Source organism: Bos mutus, chromosome 10 (assembly GCF_027580195.1).
Source record: "Bos mutus isolate GX-2022 chromosome 10, NWIPB_WYAK_1.1, whole genome shotgun sequence".
Classification (NCBI taxonomy): domain Eukaryota; kingdom Metazoa; phylum Chordata; class Mammalia; order Artiodactyla; family Bovidae; genus Bos; species Bos mutus.
This window is the reverse complement of record NC_091626.1, coordinates 14,094,637-14,118,236: the sequence shown is the minus strand read 5'-3', so window position 1 is coordinate 14,118,236 and position 23,600 is coordinate 14,094,637. Positions and strand designations below refer to the sequence as shown.

Below are 23,600 nucleotides of genomic sequence, written 5' to 3'. Positions count from 1 at the left end.
AGGGAGACCTTTAGATGGGAACGTTCTTTTGTTTACTGTATTTTACCAAACTAGTCAAGGTCTCCTCATGCCCAGAATGATGCTCTCTGAACTTCTAAACAGGAAATAAAACAAACTCCATTCCCATCTTTGGTCTTTCTCTCCTCATCTGAGCTTCCTTCCTCATGAGACTGTCACATTCCCCAGCCTTCCTTGCCCTCTCTACATGGTGGTCACCACCTATAGACCCTGACAGTGTATAGCATAAGAGGCCACACTTGGTTCTAATTGGTTGCCTTAGGTTCCCTCGATACCTTGGCTCTGTGCATAAACAGACAACTGCCTCCTCTCCTAGCTTCTAGCAGTCACTGTGACCCTTCTTTCCACCTGGTGTGTCCTGGGCAATCTCCAGGCTTAAATCGAATCAGCTCTTTGCTCCTTTTAGGCAACTCATTGATTTTTTAATGAACTTAGCTTGTCTGTTTCATTGGCAGTAAAGAGGGTTGGGTTCTGAGCATCACTAACATTTTAGTTGAGGAAGAATTCCCAAGCCCCCAGGCATTAATCCAGAACTGTTAAACATCTGAAAAGTAATCTGTACTCAAACAAAGCTTGGCCAGGCCTGCCCCCCTTTTAACTTGGATGCCAATGAGCCTCTCGCTCCAAATCTACCTAAGTTTTCTATACTGAATGTTGTTAAATAAAACACTGGAGTACAATAAAAGCTGATGTCTTTGCCCGTTGTTGCTGCTGTTACTGCTGCTGTTGAGGACCACTTTCCCTCCAGGGATCCGTATCCATCAGCAATTACCTAGCAGGTACGGAGCATCCTAGGACAGTAATTTCCATCTCTGAAGACACGCCTGTTGGAGGCAGTACCTGAGTGGATGGGTGTGTAAAATAAGGATAGCCATTTGGGCTCAAAGACCCTGGGTGCCTTTTCTCACTTTCTCCCTGCACCCCAGCCCTCCAGAGTGGGAGACAGTCTGATTCTGTTGCCAAATATCTGGTAATCATCAGTGAGTCATTTAACAGCTATGGACCCCCATGTTCTCCTCTGTAAAGTAAATGAGTTGGACTAGACCATTGTAAGATCACCTCACATCCTGCAATTCTATGCTACCATTAAGTAGCACCAATGAAACCAAAGGGGGAAAAAATGACCGGCTTTCTAGACCACAAGTCTCAGAAGGAAAGAAGGCAGTGACGTCATTCGTAAAAGCCAGACTGGGCACCAAATTCTCTACTTCAAGCTTCAATTCTATTTCTGGGCTAAACTGCTTATTTAAAAATTGTAGAAGAATAATGGTCCCCAGTTATTGAATTAAAAATTACTATATTCTGCATATAATTCTATGTATTAATGACTGATTGTTAATGATAGATTATAACTGAAAAAAGAAAGACTGTAAAGGAAGGCTCTTATGGGATCAGAAAAGTAATTCATTTTAGTCCTACCTGGAGTGAGACATGGTCATATATTTTCAGAGCTACGTGGGTAAATCCCTAAAGTACTTTCTGAAAATATAAATAATACTAATATTACCTTGCTCTTGTTTACCAACTTATATTTTTCAAAGGGCTCTCTTAGGTATTAGGTCATTTGATCATGACAACCCCCCCAACTCCCCAGCAGTCTAGCCAAGTCAAATTCATAAAGGGTGGCAGAGAACCCCTTAGAGGCATGTGCCAACTGACTGTAGGCTAAGTGCTCAGTCATATCTGACGTTTTGTGACTCCAGGGACTGTAGCCCACCAGGCTTCTCTGTCTATGGGATTTCCCAGGCAAGAATACTGGCGTGGGTTGCCATGCCCTCTTCCAGGGGATCTTCCTGACCCAGGGACTGAACCCACATCTCTTGTGTCTCCTGCATTGGCAGGCAGGTTCTTTACCACTAGCACCACCTGGGAAGTCTGGACCTTAGGGGTAGAAACCTTAAAATGCAATGATTTCTAGATTTACCTGGAGTCCAGTGGTTAAGAACCTGCCTGCTAATGCAGGGGACATGGGTTCGATCCCTCATCCAGGAAGATTCCACATGCCTCAGAGAAATGAAAGCCCATGCGCCATAACTACTGAGCCCACGCTCTAGAGCCCTTGAGCCATAACTACCGAACCTGCGTGCAGCAACTATTGAAGCCTGTGCTCTGTAATAAGGGAAGCCCCTGCAAGAAGAAGCCCATGTACCAAAGCAAAGAGTAGCCCCTACTCCCTGCAACTAGAGAATGCCCTCACCCAGCAATGAAGACCCAGCACAGACAAAAAATTCAAAATAAATGAGTAAAAAATTTAAAAATGTAATGATTTCTGACCTCAGATTGGTTCTCAGTCATCTCAAAGGGAGTCATGAAATTCTCAAGCCCAAGTTCATGATCTGGATCTGCTACATGTGCTGGCTCCATCCTGATACAGTACCTCTCTCCTCTGTCATTCTTCCCTCCCCTTCTTACTTCTTTCCCTCCTTGTGTTGCTTTAGAGGTCATCTAAGGAAATTCCCAAACTATGAGGGAGATCAAAGTAATAGCAGCAGTAGTGAACTTACTGAGTTGAAGTACTGCAAGGAAACCAAGTACAACATGCTGTGTCAGACCTTTATCTTAAGGATAGAGAAAATGACTCTCTTGACTAGAATGCCTGGAGTTCTTTTCCATCCTTCTAGCCTTAGAGCCTCGGGAGAAGGCAATGGCACCCCACTCCAGTACTGTTGCCCGGAAAATCCCATGGATGGAGGAGCCTGGTGGGCCACAGTCCACGGGGTTGCTAAGAGTCAGACACGACTGAGCGACTTCACTTTCACTTTCCACTTTCATGCACTGGAGAAGGAAATGGCAACCCACTCCAGTGTTCTTGCCTGGAGAATCTCATGGACAGAGAAGCCTGGTAGGCTGCAGTCCATGGGGTCGCACAGAGTCGGACACGACTGAAGCGACTTAGCAGCAGCAGCCTTAGAGCCTCAGCTCAAGCATCATCCACCCTGTGAAGCCGTGGCTTCCTCAAGTGAGCTGACCTCTGACTCGTTAGGCTGGAGCACACCATCTCCTGTAGGGTTCCTTTTATATCAACTGCCATTGATTTATGTTCTTCCTGCCCACTGCATTAGATGCTTTGATAGCAGGGACAACGTATTTCATTTCTCTACTCCCAGTGCTTAGCACAGTGCCTGGACAGAGTAGATGCTCAGTGACAAATACGTGTTCAAGAAAACTGAAATGTATGTCATAAAATAGTTTAGTAGGTGCTATAGAAACAAACCAACATTGGGTTAGTGCCTTAAAAAAAAACAAAGACAGGAATCACTAACCTAGCTGAGGTATTAACAAGTAATTTATCTTGAAAGTTTCACATTTCTAAGCTACCCACATTTGGGGGATGATTTCTCTTCCATTTCTGCTCTATCTTAAAGATATACTGGGAACCCACCTCCCGTCTTCAGGATAGGCTAAGCAAATAAAATTATGAAATATCTTTATAAGTATGAAATAGGCATTGGGAGAAAAATTTGACAGAGGCAATTTAAAAATTCCTGGGAAGAAGCAAATGTGCATCAGCAAACATCTTCATATCACTTAAATTTCACCTCTGCATTTATGGAACATAAAATCTGATTTTATGGCTTCAAATGTCAGTATATTTTAAATGTCTATATCCTAAATAGTGAGGGTGAAAATAAACAATGAATTAAAACATGTAAGCTAGAAATCTGTTTGAAAAAATAAAACTGCACACATATCACTCTTTTGGACTCTTGCCAATTAAAGGTTATAATTTGAAGTTGGGGTAATTACCCCCTGCTACTTTTCTCTTTGACTAGAGATCTCACAGAAAAAACTGGATACTTAAATTTACTAAAATCCTTTACGTTCAAATTCAAAAAGTTCATGCAACAAAGGATAGATTCTGAACACCTCTTTTCAAAAAAGGCAAGCTTTTTAGGTTTAATTTTGCAATATTAGGTTGGTCTAGATGTAATCAGTATATTAATACATATATAAGATAGTGATAGCAATAGTGTGAATATAACAATAAATATAAAACAACATGAAATTATCAAAGTTAGGATCAGTAGTAATATACTCAAAGAAATTTAAAACATGAATAAAATTAGGAGTAAAAACTCTTGTATTTTGACATTAACTTTTGAAAAACATTTACTATTTTAAAATAGTTTTAAGAACATATATTTTTACTTTATTATGAGAAAATACTCTATTCAGAACACAATTTATTACTACAAAATAAACATATGTTTAAAAGACAGTCTGTCAATTGAAAAAAAAAAACTTACACATATTAAAATAGCAGGTTTCCAAGCCAAGTTAAACGAAATATTTTCTACTTGACAAGCTGCTTACATTTAAATGAAAACAGGGCAACTGTGGTCAATAATATGGATTGCGTATAATAAAAAGGACCTTAGATCATGTTAATACAAGGATCAGAAAGCAGTAACTTCCATTAAAACCACCCAATTACTTAGCAAACTTTCAGATACAGCAAATAAATTAATCTGTTTTAAGTGAAAGTGCTCAGATAAGTAGCTTTTTGACCTATGAGTAAGTCTCAATAGCAGCAGTCACAGCAAAGCCAGAACCTGCTGAAGCAAGGCAGTCCCCCAATCAAACAAATGGTATTAGTAATCAAAAAGCATTTGCAAAACATATTTCCTTGGTCAGCAGCAGGGGGTTCTGAGCACATGCCGCCATAGCTTCCTTCATACTTTGATATACAGTGTACAAGGGGTGAACAGACCTTCCTCTAACCCATGAACAAGTGGGGTGTTTTTGCTTTTTAAGAACAGGATATTTTCATTTCTGTACTATCTTGTGAAAAAGTCCAGTCATTATACTATTAAGAATACATATCTTTCACTTAAAATCCTCTTATCCACTTATGTTTAACTTGTATTGGGATTTAAGAATGCCTCTTTATTGAGACAAGTAATATGTCATCATTTTGTTCAGCTAACAGGCCTGACAGACCCTGTCTCCCTGAGTTAAGAACAGTAGATCTCTACTCTGTACACTGGTGGCAAAAGGTGGCAGAATAAATGAGAATCGCCACTTGTAAAGATTTTTAATCCCAAAGATGCAGACATTCCTTCTACCTTGGCCTTAATTATTCTATTTGGTCAGATGATGGTATTTTTTTTCAATAAAAGTGATCTCTACATACTGCAATATTTTATTTGAATGCCATTCTTATGTATTTTAACAAATAACATCACCATGTACTATATCTCATGTTTTTGATCCTTTTTACTACTTATCATCTTCTTTATTTGAAACAGATTTTTAACAGATAATCTTGATCGTTACAACAATATCTTGCTTGAATTTTATTCAAATAATTCTTAAAAACAGCTTAAAAAGCCGTTTGGAATAACATCAAGCTTGCCATCAATCAAACGAAAAAATTCCGCTGGCGGTTGTATAAACATCAGATCAAGTCTGATGTCTTCAAGGATTTCAGAGTGAACCATAAAAAACTCCATTAACTTCTGACAAAGAATGCAAATTAATCACAACATGGGGTGAAATGAAATTAAAGGCTCTTTTCTAATCAATGACAAGGCAGGATGAAATATTTGTTACTCTCTCTGCACCCAGGCTGCCTAGGATGTTTGCACTTCCCTTGAAAAGCCCCAAATGTAAGGTGTGAGTACAGATTCACCCACAGTCGATGTTCGGCCCTCCCCGCCACCCCCAGAGCTATCTGCTTACAAGTCGTGGAGATTCACAAAACACACTAATCATCTGAATCTCAGGTGCATCCAATTTGTTATTCACACTCTCCCATGCCAGTGAAAAGCCTGGCGCAGACAGATGCACCAGGAACCCTAAATGACAGTTTTGGCCTCCGGAAGTACGATCACTACAGCAAAATCTAGTACAGCCTCCAGGTGAAATGTCTGGAGCTCCATATGGAGCAGGGAAAATTAACAACAAGATGAAAATCACTGCAGCAGCGGGGAGTCGGAATTTTTGAAAAAAAAAATGAAATTTAAAGATGAAGAAAGAGAAGTAATAAATTAATGGGGTGTGAAAACATTCAAAGCTTTACAATACCAGGGGCACTATTTGCTCAGATTTTTTTTCCTTTTTTTTAACTTCAGGTCATTTTGATGTAATTTATTAACTAAGATCAGGAAATGTAGCCAAAAGAAGTACATTTTTATACATGCAAAAGTACCTTAAACACATGTGTATCCATATTATCTTCACTTTCCCGTGGCATCTTGCTTACCAAATTTTCAAATGTCAGAGCCGACATAACCCTTGAGAAGTCTCCTTAATGGATTTACTATTGCCCTAATGCAGGGCACTGGTTGTAAAGTCTGAATGAAGGACAACAATTTTTAGCAGGCAATCTCTTTGGTTTCCCCTAAATTATGGTGTCATTAAACCAACCATTGCCCACCATTGTGTTTTTTAAGTCAACTGGATTTGGATGTACACGATTAACTACATACAGCTCCCACCCATTGTTCCCAAAGAGTATTACAGCTAAACTGTTCAAGAAATTGAGATACTATCTCTTTACCAGATGTTTAAAACCATGATTTTTCATTATGCTATTGCAGAATATGCTTCACAGGCACCCAGAGTTGAACGGCACTGGGGTCAGTGAGAGCTCCAAGGCCTCCAGACCCCCTGTCACTCTGCTAACACATGGTGAGAAAAGCCAGGAGGCTCCAGGGGAATGGTTTTGCCATCATCTTCCATGGGACAACCCTTCTCATCTACACAGAAGGCCTGCCGAGGGCAGAGAAAGTGGGCCAGGAGAAGGGCTTGGTGGGGCTGAGAGGGCAGAAGGGCGGTGGTTTGAACAGTCAACCAAAATCAGAGTTCACAGATCCAGTCATCTCGTTTAGTCACCTGCGAGTCTCGGCTCTCACTGTACCAATTCATCCCCAAGGCAAGACGCCTTGGAGCCCCAGAGACTCAGCCTGCTCACCTGGAGGCTGGAAATGTATACATCCCATCCTGCAGGTGTATAGCCTGGGATGTATAGCCTGAGTCACATAACAGCGAGTGCTCTGGGGCTCAGTGTCGGAAAGGTGCTAGTGGTTCCGACGTCATTGTTCCTCCTACTATAAACTGTAGTGATAAGACTGGGTAATTATAACGACTTCTAGCCTTTTTTCCCATAGAGCCCTAAACTGCATGCCAATGAGGCTACACAACTTTAAGGCCTAAAGGAAACTAAAATAGATAGTGCTTTCAAATAACAAATAAAAACCAACCCCCCAAACAATAAAGTTTCCTGGAGAATGATTATTTCAATGAAAATCCAGCCCTGTAACCTTCATGTGGTTCCCAGGCCACTGACTCTTCCGGCTATCTTCCTAGCACCCCTCCTGCATCTGCATCCCCACCGGGTACACTCCGCGTCACCGGCAGGAGGAGACGCTGCTAACGATGCTGTCAGCGGCGCTGACGCTGGGCTGGGGGAAGGATGAGTCTGGAAGCTGGCCTCTCCTCCCCTCCTTCCCTTCTGCTCATTTTACGCTCTGCTCCAGCTGCAGCTGGCAGGTTGCGTACACATCCTCTTGCAACCTTTGGTTGACGATTATAAGTTCTCTTTTGTGCTACAGTCCCACATCAGGGCCAGTAGGGTGGCCCTCTGTACTTTCCCAAGTGGTTTCATATCCATAATCTCATCTGCTCTGCATGCTTCTAATCAGACAGGCTCATTTTAGAGATGAGGAAACAGGCCTCCAAGAGTTACAAAGCAAGAATTAAGGCCTGCGGTGACTGAAGCTTATGGTAGAGCTGGGTTCATTTTTTTAAGATTTATTTCTTTTACTTTTATTTTTTGGCTACTCTGGGTCTTTGCTGCTGTGAGTGGGCTTTCTCTAGTTGCAGAGAGTGGGGGCTACTCTTTGTTGTGGTGCACAAGCTTCTCATCACGGTGGCTTCTTTGGTTTCGGAGCATGGGCTCTAGGCACATTCAGTAGCCACACACAAGGACTCAGTAGTTGAGGCTCTCGGGTTCTGGCTCAGTAGTTTTGGCACAGGGGCTAAGTTGCTCTATGGTATGTGCAATCTTCCCAGGGCAGGGGTCTAACCTGTGTCCTCTGCATTGGCAGATGGATTCTTAATGAGTACACCACCAGGGAAATCCCAGAGCTGGGTTCTAACCCTAATCTTCTGGCTCCTGGTCTAGAGCTCTTTCAAAGAGGCCAGTCTCCTCAGCTTCCCACTAGTAAGGAGAGCTGAGATCTGGTGCCCTGATTTGACTCAGCACCATCCCTGGGGATAGAAGGGATGCAAAACTTTGAGACCTTAAGGGTTATGTGAAAATCTTTCCTGTGTTCAAGGAGCAGACTAGTGGGTAACAATTGAGACGAGGTAGTCCTTAAGCCTGGTAAATCAAGATGTGACTCTAGGGCTGCTCTGTAAACTAGTGAGTCTCCTATCACTAGACATGTTCAACTGTTTGCTTTTCAGAGATATTATGAGAGGTCTGATTCGACGTTGTCTGAGATCCCTTTCCAATCTTGAGAGTTTGTGATTCACTCCTGCCCATCATCCTCGGGATTCAATGGCCATAAGCTACAGTACAACAGTGAGCAAATCAGCTATCCTGTCTGCCCAACTTGTGAGGGGAGGCTACCTCACAGAGTGGCTCGGGGTTCAAATGAGATAATACAGGCCAAACAGAAGGTATTGTTTCATAATCCAGTCCCTGAGATACTATAAAAATATTTATTTTTCTTCATGTGTTTTATCTGAAGGCAAAAGGTAAGGGTAGAAAAGGAATTTATAAAGGATCCTTTCCCAATCCTCAGTATATAGTACAAAGCCTGTAAAATAAATGCCAAGTCCATCAAAAGTCATTACTGATGCCAACAATGAAGTGCACAAACTTCTGTTTGTGAGACCTGAGAAACAGACCTGATGGCATCAAAAGCTACTTCTATTATTTCAAAGCCCCAGTTTGGTGACAATACTCTGTCATGACCCAAGAAATAATAGTTTTCCCCTCACTCTGGCGTATCAGTGATTGCTATCTAGGGAGTGCAGCACATTTGAGTTTTCCACTTCCACTTGACTGATCCAGTAAATATATGCTTAACACAGTCCCGAAAACATTCAACACTGGGAAGGCAGACAGCCTCTTCCCAAATTCGACCAGTCTTCCAAAGCTTCATTTGTCAAATGCAAAGGCAATCGTTTCTTAGACGTCTCACATACCAAATTTCACTGATTAAATACTCTAGGCATTAGGAATCTCAAGAATAGAGCTATATTCTCAAACTTTGGTATTTTTTTCTAGGTGGCTTACAAGCTTTCTACTAAGACTTGTTTGAGAGGTTAAGTTGTATAGTGCCTCTTCATTTACAAAATGAGGGGATTGCATAAATTGGCCAAACAGTGAATTGTTTAAAAATTACTGACAGAATAAGAGGCTTACCAAGATAAATATTTTAATGAGCTATAAATCCCGAAAATGTGATTTTAATTTGATGGGCTACCTAGAGCTAAGCAGCAAGGCTGTATACACTAAAATGTCACTGAATTTGAGCATGCATGCCAAGTGATTACATTTCAGAGCTTCTCTTTAAGGAAAAGATTATGTTTAAACAAATAATCCTACACATTTGAAAAGTGAGACTGACACTCTTGAACCTAACAACTTGGACAATTTCTCCTCTATTTATCTGATGGCTTTAACTGTAAAAGAAAAAGGATACAGAAGAGACATTTCAGCGTGTGAAGGGGCTTTAAATGTTCACATGGGTATCAGGAGAATTTGTTTAAAACTGCTTATAAAGATGGGATAGAGAATGAGCCCCATCCTATTATTCAATAACCATGTTTGTGATGCATCTGCATAATCTAACCATGCATAAATTAGTATGTGTAATACAACACTTATTTGCATAATAATAGCAAGTTAATAGATGCTTAAAGAGCAGAGACCAACACCACCTTTAAATCAGACATGCCTCCAGGCACTTTGGCCTGTACAGACCAAGATGCCAGAAAAAACAGTGAGCATCAACCAGAGGAAAACAGTCAAACGATTCATTTTTCATCCCTCTAGACAGTTCACTTCTTTCTCCCCACACACTGGGGAACAATTTTCAAACCACAGAAAGCTTAACATTTGAAGTGCTAACACCCTTCTACAATAAAAATCTTAAAGAAATTACCACAGAGATTATTGTCAGCAATGGTAACATAACGGTAACATAACATAACATAGTTTATTTTCTTAGACATGTAAATAGAAAGGGCAAATTTAAAAAACCAAAAACGCTCAAAATCATATCCATGTAAAAGTGGGGGTCCACCTATTTTGCTTAGCAAAAATAATGACCTAGATTAGATATTTTCACCCTTCATCTCCATCCTTTAATTCAAATAACTAACTGAATCCAAAAACTCAAACACTGTATCAAGAAAAGGCTGGGCCTCTCTTCCAACCTCTGTATGAGCACATGGGGCTGGGCTGGGATGAGGAAAACATCACCAGCGGACACAAAGGAAGAGCCCGATGACGGCTTCCAACCTTTAACAAAGAGGGAAAAAACCTGGAGTTTAAAAAAAATCAAAAATCAATAGAGACTTCTAAATGACTCCTTTAAGATATCACTTTTCAATTTAACAGGACAGATTTATTTGTATGTGGCTCAAATGTTCACAATTGCTCCCTGTACCTTCATACATAGGAATGAATGTCACAGTGGCAAACGGCAGTAATGAACAATCTTACCTGAGGATATGGAAACCTCCCAAGAGCAAGCTGGGAAAGGAAATAATATTTGTCTAGTTATAGATTTGCATGCAGGGCAGATCTCCTTAAGACAGACAAGTACTAAATTTCAGAACTGTATTCAGCAAATATAAAAAGCTCACAACCTCAAACGCACAAACTAAATTATTGTTGTAATTACATTGAGAGTTGTATTTAGAATGAACATTTACATTGGACAACGCTGTATTCCCTGATAAAATATTCTAATTTTAACAACTAAACACTATCTTTATGTCATTTCTCTTAGGAATATTCTCAGCTGCACAGGCATTATTCACATTTACAAGTGTACAACAGCTTCTTCTAGACAGAGATGTAAAATCATAGGAGACTGTGGTTTTTTTCTCTTGTAAAAATGGGAACATTTAATTGATCTGAGCCGACTGTTCTGTAGAATTTTCATTTATAAGAATTATAAAAAGAGTTGTAGGAAATGGGGATGGGCCATATGAAACAGGAAATTTTGCCACTATTTTCATTTTTTCCCCCATCCATTCATAGTTAAAAGGAAAGAGCTATTACTAGTAGGAAAATGGCATTTCGAGATCGTGGAGCTGGAACAATAGGTCTGAAATTTGGAAAATGAATCCTTAGAGCTTCCAATTTTGCTTGCTTTGTAAACCGCTATGTGTTTTTACACCTCTCACTTAACTTTGGTCTTTGAATTCTCACCTGTGGAAACAAAATGATTCAACCAGGAACAGGATTAATATACAGTGATAAGATCAAATTTACCAAACATACTGTAAGACTATAGTATAAGACTGTACTATTTTATTTAAAGAAAATAGTGGCTAAATTTTGCAACTTCATAATGTGGCCCATCTTCAAGCTCAAAATCCTTTATATGTATTTGTAACTATTTAAGAGTAGAATTGCTACAATAGGGAACTTTGAAGTTGGAATGGATCCAAGAAACATCAATCCATTTTCCAGACTAGAACCCCAGAGTCCCACTGAAGACATTTCCACGTGGTTAATAAGTGTGGGGACTGACCCCAAGATTTGCAACCGAATCCAGGATTCTTTCCAACGTATTACACTACCTTTCTATATCTTGAGAAGTTGCATATTTATTTCAAAGACACTGACACTGCTCAAACATTTCTGAACTCCTCTTTAGAAACTATGTTTAGAATCATTTCAAGTAACAGGAGAATGACTTCATTTTATTAGAACTGCATCTTATCCTGAACTTAAAATTATACCCCTCTGCTTTTTGATAATGTAAATTATTTGTTGGCTAAGGTTTGAATGGCCTTAGTCAACAAATGGAGAAGGCAATGGCACCCCACTCCAGTACTCTTGCCTGGAAAATCCAATGGACGGAGGAGCCTGGTGGGCTACAGTTCATGGGGTCGCGAAGAGTCAGACACGACTGAGTGACTTCCCCTTCACTTTTCACTTTCATGCACTGGAGAAGGAAATGGAAACCCACTCCAGTGTTCTTGCCTGGAGAATCCCAGGGATGGGGGAGCCTGGTGGGCTGCCGTCTATGGGGTCGCACAAAGTCAGACACGACTGAAGCGACGTAGCAGCAGCAGCAGTCAACAAAACCCAAAGCCAACTTCAAAGAATATTTTGTTCCTTAATAAGGATAGACATGAAGGTGCTGAGGTTAATTTTTAAAGTTCTAAAATCAGTGCGTGCTTCAGCAACATAATAGGAATAAACCTATTGACCTATATGACCAAGAAAACCAATAAACTTATATGACCACAAAAGGTGACTACTTGGAAAGGGTCAGCACTCATTTGGATGTATATATATATATATATATATATGTTTTGGAATACTTGGTAAGTTTTGTTACCTTGCATTCATTTCTTATATACTCAAAGTTCTCAGATTTTCAAGATATAAAGTTATACTATCATTGTTTCATCTGGTGGACGTCGTTAATCCATTCAAGTATAAAGTGAAGGAAAAAAAGTGTGAATGTTAAACTCCTTTTCACAGCTTTGCATGATTATGTCTGTCTATATACTGCTATTACTATTAGTTAGGAAGGGAAGCGACTCAGCTCTCCACTGCCTCCACTGTATCCCCCACCCAACACTGACCATCAATTTGACTTACGATTTTGTAAATACAGTGTGTTTCTGGCCAATGAGAATGTGTACATTGATTCAGGAGGACCCACTCTGGTCTTCCGTGGTAGAAATGGGTGGGCTAGGCATTTGCCCCATTCTGTACTGAACTGACAGCCTTTGGTGACAGCTCACCAAAGGCTGTCACCTATCACCACACCCATCTGCAGATTATGAGCTTTGCACACTCTTTCATTTGGACTTAAAAAAGTAGCAAGAGGAGGGTCTCTCATCTGAAAAAGGTGACAGCTTAACAACTACTAGAAAACATTTAGAACATTCGATCTGAAGTCCTTCCACAGGTGCTGCACCCTTCACCCTGGTATATGCTGAACATGTTATTAGGGCCTACGGAAGACTTCTGTCCACCTGGCTTACTATGTCAACACTGGCCACTGGTTCTTGCAGATAAAAGAACTAAGCAATGATAAATGGAAGGCTTTAAACAAAATGGGATAAGATGAAAAATGTAAACTTTTCCCACTTCAACACAAAACCTCAAATTCTTAAGGTACCACTGTCCTATGGAGAGGTGAGACTATAGCTGACTTAGGCACGTGCACGCATCAACTTGGCTCCCTTCTCATGAGTGATAAAAGGTAATAAGGCTGGCTGATGTCATTGATTTACTCTGTCAGAGACCTCCATGCAAGAGAACAGAGAGAAAATTCAGCTGGGAGCCTCTGTACCAGCCTGCTTGGGAACAGGTGGCAGTGCTTGAATAAGCAAACTCATCATCCGTGGGACTGGCTCTACTTGTGTGTACTTTCCTGATATCCTGTGGAAGCTCAGTCTTACTTGTCAACTACATTCCTGGGAGGACTGTTTCTAAGGCATCTTGCAGATGTGAGGGGGCAGAGAATGGTTCCTAGTTCTTGACCAGAGATGCACAACAATCATTTCCTCTTTCACAGTGTCGCCACTGGGTTGTTCAGCGGCAAGCCAAGGATCCCAATTCTGCGTCAGTGAAAACTGGCAGCAGCATTGTAAGGGTGGCACCAAAGCTGTCATTCTAAGGCTCTGGGAGAGGGAACTGCCTTCCACGTAAGTCTCCGTCCTTTTAGGTTTAATGCAGCTGCGATGTTTATGTTCTCTGTACTATTTGTCTTGTGACAAAACAGAAGGAAATATACAGCCAGGCCCTAGAATCTTTTTATCAAGTTCAATTAGGAGAAGGTAAAAAAGGAAAGGGGCTCTCAGCAGATAAGGCTGGGGCTGTCAAAACTCAAAATAAACACTGAAACCTTATGGGGAAGAGGGAGCAAATATGCTATGAGTGACTATTTCAGAGACAGACAGACCTGGGGCCATTCTGTATCTTTTACCCCTACTGGTCTATTAATCTACTTGCATTTCCCCAGTTTTTATTGTCAAGGTATTATAAATTAGGAAACTTACAAAAGAGAGTATGTAATCTTCTCTGAAATGGCCTGCAGATATGTCACTGTACTAAATGTGTTTCAGATTTAATGAAGCTTTAATGTCCTTTTTAATTTTGCCTGTTTCTGTATCACCAGGGGTCGGGCAAGGCAATCAGCACTCAAGAGGGTGGTTTGGTTTAAAACTAGGAAAAAACTCATTTGCTTATGAGTTGCACTGTATTTTCTTAATTAAATTTACTGAGTAAAATGGTTTAAGTTCAGCCAACCAATGACCTTTGTATGTAGATTTAGATTTATAAATAGGTTAACAGTTAAAGAAGAAAAAAAAAGAATCACAACAAAGCAAACAGATTAGGGCTAAGCCAATAGAAGTCATTGCTCTCTTTTATCATCTTTACAAAAGAAGCATTTAAATTTAGGCAGCTTAAGTCCAGTTAAAAAAAAGTATATTGAAAAATGTGGATCCATGTACGTGCCAGCAATTCATCAGATGACTCTAACATCCTTTTCATTCCCAGGAGGGGAACAACTCATATTGTAAAAGATTTGGAAAAGCTTTATTTATTTTGGAGGAGTGGAGGCAGAGATGGGGGAGGGACAGGATTCTGTTTAACATTAAATAAAAAAGTGCATTTTAATTCCAAATACTTCAGATTCAGTAAACTGCTAAACACTCTGAAAACATTTACCTGTTAGGAATACATTTAAATAACAGTAAACTACTAACATTTCACTGTAAAACTAGGACGGTTCCTTAGCGTCATCTTACTGATCTTTTAATTTGTCCAGAATCTATGAAATACTACTGACTTAGCATTATTTGAATAAGTTGGATTTTATAATTTAAATAATCAATATATCTGTGGGTGTGATTATAACAATTGCCAGATAATAACAACTGCATGATAGAAACTTCTGCATTTCAACAAAAAGTCAGGGCAGAAGACATTTATTTACAAAGCAACAACAATGGCTTCTGTTAACAGTAAAGATCATTACTGTCATGAAGTCATAAAGGATAAAGAGAAAACATATGCTGTAGCCAGAAAGCTAGTGTAGGACATAAACTCAGGATATGTTTTTGGTGACCAACTTTCCAACTTAGAATATCAACAGTGGGGGAGTTGTTTTAAATTTACAGTTATGTTAAAGAGCACTGGAGTTTTATAAATTCTTAATTTAGACATATTCTACGTTTCTCAACAAAACTGCAAATTGAAAATAAGCATTTCAACATAGTCAGTGATATAGCCGAAGGAGGACTTTATAGTCTGAAATGTTCTAAAATTTGTGAATTACCTGTGCACATCTTACACAGTTAAATTTCCACAGAAGGATTTTGTCTTTAGACCATACACTGCAGTTAAACCCTCATTTTACATGATTGTAGCAGCACTTTGGAACATTCAGACACAGGGAAACTTTAAAAAAAATCAGACTTAACTATTGGATTACATAAAATTCCCTAGGTGAGATTTCATCCCAAGACCAATTTACACAGTCCTAGAGAGAGAGTTTAAATCATCTGAAACTATGCTGGCAAAGGACCATAATAAATATTAAATACCTCAAAACCTACCCTAAGATTTTACTTTTCTTCCCATGTATCAATCTCGCTGTCCTCTTACTAAATGGTTTAAAAACAATCCGAAGGATATAACAGCAATTTACCAGTGCTAAAGTGCTTGGGAGGTTAAAGTGACAACAAAGAACACAGTAACACAAAGCGTCTTGAAGCAGAGTTTCAATTAAATGTGGAGGATTTACTAATACAGTATACCAAAAAAAAAAAGAGTTACAAATTAATTTAATCTTCTGCCTATAGTTTGCAGCTGCACTCCAAAGTGTCTAGGGCTTAAGAACAAAGCCTTGAAGGGCCTCGGAGTGAGGAAAGCTTCAATTTTTAATGTATAACGCCATTAGCTGATAACTTGTGGAATCTGCAACCCCTGCGGAGGGGCATAAGTGCGAGTAACAGAGACTGATGAAGTGACATATTTGTTCATGTCTAGAACTATGAGGAAGAGGGTTATTACTAACACTATCAGGCCCCACAGAAATATGCCCTAACAACCTTTGGGACCCTCCACGTTATCAGTTCTCGCTACATCAAATATATTAAAATCAAAACCTAATTCCCTTTAATTAAAGACAATTAGTTTGTTTTACCATTATTGTTTTAACTTGTATGACATTATAATACATTGCAAATTAAAGATGGAATAACAAATGGAATGAAAGCATCAAACTGTGAACACTTTTCCTTCCCTGTTTGGTGAAATGGGCTTATGACTGGTGTCTATTTCAGGAAATTTAAGAACAACCATCACCAAACATTGAAAAGTGGCGTAGAAACATTTCACCCTAAAAAGAACACAGTGGGACCACGCATGTGTTTTCCCTATTCAATTTATACTTTTCGCATAATGCTTTCCTATCATTCCAAGGATTTCTTTAACACAAACAGAATTATGGCTCAATGGAGGCACAGGAAGCTTAATTAATTGGCCCAAGGTCATACTGGAGGTTGGTGGCAAAGCTTGTTAAATTACTGGGAACCCTGGACTCTACAGATGTTTTGGCAATGGCAAAGGCCCTTGGTCGGCAAAGGCCCCATGAGACTCCCTGTGCAGTGGGTGAGCCACAGCAAATAACTCCTGACGCCTGTTCAAAAAGTGCCAAGTGCTCTGGAGGGCTCACAGATAACGCTTCCTTTGTGTAGAAAGAGCCTACCGGTGAGGTTCCCATCAGGAGTGCTTCTTAACATGTCCCAATATTTTAAAAGGAATGACTTATCCTCACCAGAGCCCACTGATAAAAAGTAAATTTGTTTTAACTTAAGGATCCCAAACACAGCAGCACAAAGAAATAAATCAAACGTTTATCCATCATTCAGAAGGTCCTGCATTCTATTCCACTGATTACTAGTAATAATGGAGAAAAGATAGCATTACAAATAAATGTTTCTAATTCAGTGGATTTTTTTTTTCTTTTTAAATTAGAAATGGGTTTATAACAGAGGACACTTAAATGGGGCCAGGGCAACAGTAATTCACAAGTACAATATCCTAATGCTGCTCCTTTAATTGCTTTATTTGTTTTACTGTAAAAAATGATTGCTGGCTGTAGTCTAACCATGAATGCTGAAAAGCATGATACATTGAGGTCTCAACCTGGGCAAACTGTACCTAAACTTACACTTTATTGCAGCTTAGTTCACAATCTTCACCTAATATAGGGTTATATCCCAGTGCAGCAGGAGGATAAATCATCCTGGAATATTACTCTGGCAAAGTTTAGCTGTGACTGGAGCATATGTGCTTTCGAGCCACTGAAGCAAAGGCCCATAAAATACACTAATTACTGGAAGTTATGGTCACTGAGTGATTGATAGCGCTCTGCAAGGCAACTTCCTCATTTTCAGCTCTTCTGACGGGGCTCATCCGCCACATAGCAATTATTAATTCATGACCCACCCCTCAGGCACTAGTACCTTTACTTCTAATTCTCCTGCTACCAAACTACTGCTGCAGCTGGACACTGTCTTTCTTCATTCTGATGGCTGGGTAAGGATGATAAAAAGTAGATTTCATGCTAAACGCTATTGTTTTGAATCTTTAAATGGTCCTTGGTCTTTCTAACCTTGCTGTCCTAAAACACATGATTCTCCTCCTTCTCCCATAATGCTATTTTACTTGTGTTATTTTCTTCCCTTTTCCCTTATAAAAAGAGTTTTGTATGTCTATGCATATATATGTATATATGAATATGTGTGTGATATATACACACATATATAAAACACATACAATCTATCTGTCTATACTATACTATAGTAGACCAAAAACTCTGCCTGACTAATTTTTTAGTTGAACACTGTGGTTCAAATGCAATATATAACTTCAACTAGGCCACAGTAAATACGAGCCAGCAAATTGATTTAAAATAAAAGGCACCCCCCCCCAACCCTGCATTTAAACAGACCCACTTTAAAGCTTTGAAGACATTCTAATTGTTTCAAGTTGATTTCCATCAGTAGCTTCACTCAGAGCAATGCTAATTAAGATATCTGAGTATATAACTGAATCTCTAAAAGTCTCTTAAAAACAATTGCAAAGGTCTTTTTTGATGGTGTTCTGTGCACTGAGAAGAAATTCAGTGAGAGACTCTGAATTAAAGAGAGATAAGTTCAGTCATGATGGATGAAAGCAAACATTTTACTTTTCTAATAGAAAAACAGACGTTCTTCAAAATTTTGAACAACTCAAAATGCAATAGTGAGGGTGGTTTTCCTGTGTGGAATCTGAGATAGGGTAACAGATGAATTGATGACTCCAAGCTACCTACCCTTTCAGAACTTTTTTCAAATTATTTCTCCTCTTCAGCTGGGAGTTAGTCCCAGAAAACAATTTGGAGGACAAAATCCATACCCTCTCTGTCCATACTATTCACTGGGCAGTGTATCATATCCCAGCCGGTAACATCTTCCTATATACCTAATGCCTGGTAAGTTTCACTTGTTCAAGGGCAAACTCTAAGTCATAAACTTTCATACATCCTCCGTGACACAAGAAATAGTATTTTGCATTAGGCTAACCATGAGCATTTGCTGATTATGGTAAGCCCCTGATGGTGATGTCTCCTAGAGCTTAGTCAGCTTGGTGGTACATGGATGTTTCTTCCATTAACACTACAATACTTTAACAAACACAGTATACAAACTTCTCAGTGTTAGTGGTTGATGGTTTTAACTGGGGCTTCCTCTAATACCGAGAAATTTGTATACTATGTTTATTAAAGTATTGTAGCATTAATGGTAAAAACAACCATGTTTTAACTGGCAAGGCACTCTTACATCACTGGTTAGAATAATCATTTTCACATATTTCAGCACTATGATGAATTTAGCTGACTTATTTCTTATTAAAGACTAAAGGGTTTCAAGAAGGAAAAAAGATTAGAGTTAACTGTCCCCCAAAACATTTCATGTGCTTATGAATTCAACAACCGTTCTCATCTTTACAGTAAGAATTAAGAAATGACACTTTTTCAGTATGATCATATAATGCTGACCTGTGTCCTCTAACAGTGGGTAGCTTTAATCCTTATACAGTCCCTAGAGACCTCGCTTGGGTGGGGGTGTCCTCCACCTCTAAACTGCTCAGTGGAGTCAGGTAGCTATGGGAACTCTGAGTAAACATCAGTGCTGGGGTACGGTCTATGAAACCCAATCTAAGCCACACTTGTATTTCTAGGCATTTCAAAGAGTCACAATCAGGAGATATGCTCACACTTGTGGCCTCTCTGTGTGCTGCTGTTCCTTGAGAAAGGGAGAGAGGAGGCATGGAGGGGAGAGAGAGATATGGAGTGGCCGTCCCCACACCAAGATTCCATGCATGCAAGTGAAGGCATCCTGAATTTTCCATTCTTAAGCACCTCCGGACTGCACCCTCATGAGAGGATGCTACATGGAATGCTGAGCCCTACTAGGATTCCCGACTCACAGAATCCTGAGAAAAAATGAATGACTGTTATTTTAAGCTACTAATGTTGGGTAGTTTATTCAGAGTAATAGATAACTGAAATGCTACCCTTGACATTGATGTCAGCTCTCCTGCTCATTTGCCCAGTCCTGCGCACTTTGCTTTTTACAAAGAATTTTATTTATCTATCCATCTTCGGCCCTGCTAGGCCTTTGCTGCTGCACACGCTTTTCTGCAGTTGAGGCAAGCGGAGGCTACTCTCTAGTTGCGGTGGCTTCTCTTGCTGCAGAGCATGGGCTCTAGGGTACTTGGCCTTCAACAGTTGAGGCTCACAAACTCTAGAGCACAGGCTAAATAGTTGTGGCTCACAGGCCTAATTGCTCTGTTGCATATGGGATTCTCCCAGTTCAGGGATCGAACCCATGTCTCCTGCACTGGCAGGCAGATTCCTACCACTGAGCCACCAGGGAAGCCCCCTCTGCGTTTTTCCATTGCACTTTTACTGATCTTTTCCCCTCCGAGTCAAGGAGCTCCTAAGAACAAAGTTTTTCTATCCCTACTGCTAACACAGGGCAGTACTACATAAATGTTTACTGATTAGATGGAACTTTTACCTATCCACTTCTACTTTATTTCAGCAGACATATTGGAGATTAGGTTAATTTTTGTGTTTCTTTAAGAAAAATAAACTAGGTCTTGGTTTCTGAAAAAAACAACAATGTTTTTTAATACATTGTTTTTTTAATACATTTCAAAATACAATAAAGCTGAACCAACCATAGGGATAGTGTAGGTAGCAATCCTGTGAAAAGCGGTGATGAGTTGAGTCACAATAAACCAGTCTTTCCCTTTATCTAATTTCCTGCTCATTTACATTTACCATTTCTCACTCTTTTCTTCAGAACTACTGATCTACTTTTCTACAGCTTAGGGGAAGAAGCAGACTTTCACCCAGGGTCAGGATATTTAACTGCTGCTGCCTGGTCCAATCATCTAGCCTTTCTGGAAAAGTCCTTCAATTTCTCTAGATCTCAGTTTCCTTATTTGCCATGTGGGAACTTTGATGTTTATGGATCAAAGTTGGTGGAATGATCTTGGATACCTTAAATTGCTGATTTTTTGGTCACTTCCCACCACGGTGGGAAGAAGCTTAAATGAGACAATGAATATGAAATGGCTTTGTTAAGTGTTACATATACATAAAGTGTTGATATCCTTCCAGAACGACACTGAGCAAGAAGATGTCAACAGTGAGCAATAGAGGAAAGTGCACTTCCCTTCACATCAGAGGTCCCAGCTGCAGGGCTTCTTCTGCACAGTTGTAGCTTTTGCAGTACCTGCAGGCCCAGTCCCTCCCTGGGATCCAGAGAGGATCCGAGCTTCCTCACTGATAAGAGGAGGGATCTGACTTAACAAGTTCTAATGTCTCTCTTCTAAATAGTTAAAAGATACTTTGGTCTCTAAATACAAGGATAAGGTGTGTAAAAGTTGTCTAAATAAATGCTAAAAAAGTTATTATTACTCAGGTCAGAATCAAAGCATGTAAAGCAGACTGGAGGATCTTTGAGAGGATTTTTAAGTTGATTCCGGATCACTGGATTTGAGTATTGATAGGACTCTATGATGGAGAAGGCAATGGCAACCCACTCCAGTACTCTTGCCTGGAAAATCCCATGGACGGAGGAGCCTGGTAGGCTGTAGTCCATGGGGTCACGAAGAGTCAGACACTTGTCACACACAAAAATTTGCTAAGTGACTAAATGAATAAATGACTGCAGCTTGTCTAATTTTATACTTGGCTCTTCTACAAAATACCTCTTAAAAAAAAAAACCCAAACCTGAGACAAGTCTTCACTCACTACTTAAATGCTTCTAGGGCTGGGTCATTTTACTTCTAAAGGGATGGCAGCACACTGTTGAACAGCAAGGGTGCAGGGATCTATTCATTAGAAATTTTTTTTTGATGTGGACTATTTTTAAAGTCTTTACTGAATGTATTACAATATTGCTCCTGTTTTTTGTTTGTTTGTTTGTTTTGGTTTGGTTTTCTGACTACAAGGTATGTGGGGTCTCAGCTTGTGGGGGTTCAAAATGTGGGATCGTAATCATACCCCCTGCACTGGAAGGTGAAGTCTTAGCCCATGGACCACCAGGGAAGCCCCAGAGAATTCTTCTTTATACTAAATAGAAAACCGTGGACTTCTTGTTTTGTGTTAGCTTCAGAACGGAGAAGGCGATGGCACCCCACTCCACTGCTCTTGCCTGGAGAATCCCATGGATGGAGGAGCCTGGTGGGCTGTAGTCCATGGGGTCGCAAAGAGTTGGACACGACTGAGCGACTTCACTTTCACTTCTCACTTTCATGCATTGGAGAAGGAGATGGCAACCCACTCCAGTGTTCTTGCCTGGAGAATCCCAGGGACGGGGGAGCCTGGTGGGCTGCCGTCTATGGGGTCGCACAGAGTTGGACATGACTGAAGTGACTTAGCAGCAGCAGCAGCTTCAGAAAGTCCGGCCTGCCTGTCATAAAGTAGCAGACTGCCCATCCTCTACTGACAATTCTTCAAACGTTGGAGTACGAGTTTTTAAACAACTGCTTTGTCCTCTCTTTATTTCTTTATTTTTTGTATCAAGACTTGATTCAAATGTTTTAAAAGTCCAAATTGTGTGTGCTTGTGTTTATACACGATTTGGACATGTGCTGTTGAAAAAACTTTAAAAACTGTCTGAAATCCATCAAAATAACAAAATGCTTAGCTGGGATTGCTAGCACCTGTTCCATCTTGTTCTGTCAATCTCATGGTTGTTCACGATAGCTCTGAGCACAAAGCAAGCTCAACAATGCCTCATTCAGTGGGAAACACTTCACTTTGTCTGCCAGTTTCCCAGCACTACCATCACTGACAACCTTGGAAAATGCGCATTTAGGCATGGTAATCTGAGACAGCTGGATCCCTTCACAGACCCGGCAGAGGACTGAACCAGTCAATCCATCATCTGCCAAAGGTCATTTTAACAGCTTCTTTTTGCAATAAGTTACATAAAATTTCAGACAAAAAAATGACAATAGAAAAAAATAAAGTTAAGACAATTACAAAAAGGGGCGTGCAGGCAGGGGCATGAGTGACAGAAACTGTTACACGCTCTTTTCCTCGGTATTCTTCAATGGAAGGGAAAGAGGCCCACGACGAGAATTCCAGAGCCACACTTCTACCCACTTGCTTATACAATCTCCCACTGAAATGTCCTTTGTCCTAGGACCCTTCAGCTTTAACCCTTCTGCTTTCTGATGGTTTTCAGCAGAAACTTCGATCAACGGGTAAGATATTTCACTAGATGGAGCAGCAGACAACACATTATAGTAAGAGTCAATGTCCACTCAGGTTCTTGACAGTGATTATGAAAAGGTCCACTGTCTGTCATGGTTGAGAGAAGCTGACAGGGTATCCAGAGCACAGAGACCAGGCTCGGACCATGACAAACAAAGCTGCAGCCATGGACTGACCAGACGAAGTTACATTTCTGTTTGTTTTGTTTGTTTGTTTCAAAAGCTGGGAAGAGGTAGGTTCTTCAGTATATTTAGAGGCAGGGGCTGAGTCTAGATAATGCTCCAGAAATTCACTGCCTAGAAATTTCAAAAAAGGAGCTCTGCACCTTCTTAAAATATATATATATGTTTATTACTATTGTTTATCACCTGTCTCCTAACTACATTGTAGAGCCTGTGTTTTAGGTCCCCAGCACCCAGTAAAGGTAATGCCATTTAGCTGGACTGTTCCATAGAAGGCTGGCAATCCCAGGAAACCCACTGTGATGTAGGAGCCAGGTGGGCTCAGGTGTCTATAGGGCTGCACAAGTCAGTGCCTGGATCTTTAAGACCTCTTGGTCATATTTTCCTCAAGAA

General features: G+C 40.2%; 1 protein-coding gene across 2 annotated transcripts in view; it reads right to left on the bottom strand.

Annotated features, from left to right (window-relative positions):
• Positions 1-23,600, bottom strand: part of MAP2K5 (mitogen-activated protein kinase kinase 5) — a 280,907-nt gene that overhangs the window by 74,047 nt on the left and 183,260 nt on the right. The window contains exon 17 of one of the 2 annotated variants that reach the window (XM_005893295.3): positions 10,703-10,732. The exons of the other annotated variant lie outside the window; for it this stretch is intronic. Coding sequence (XP_005893357.1) covers positions 10,703-10,732 — 30 coding nt within the window. The remainder of the gene's footprint in view (positions 1-10,702; positions 10,733-23,600) is intronic. 2 annotated transcript variants of the gene reach the window in all.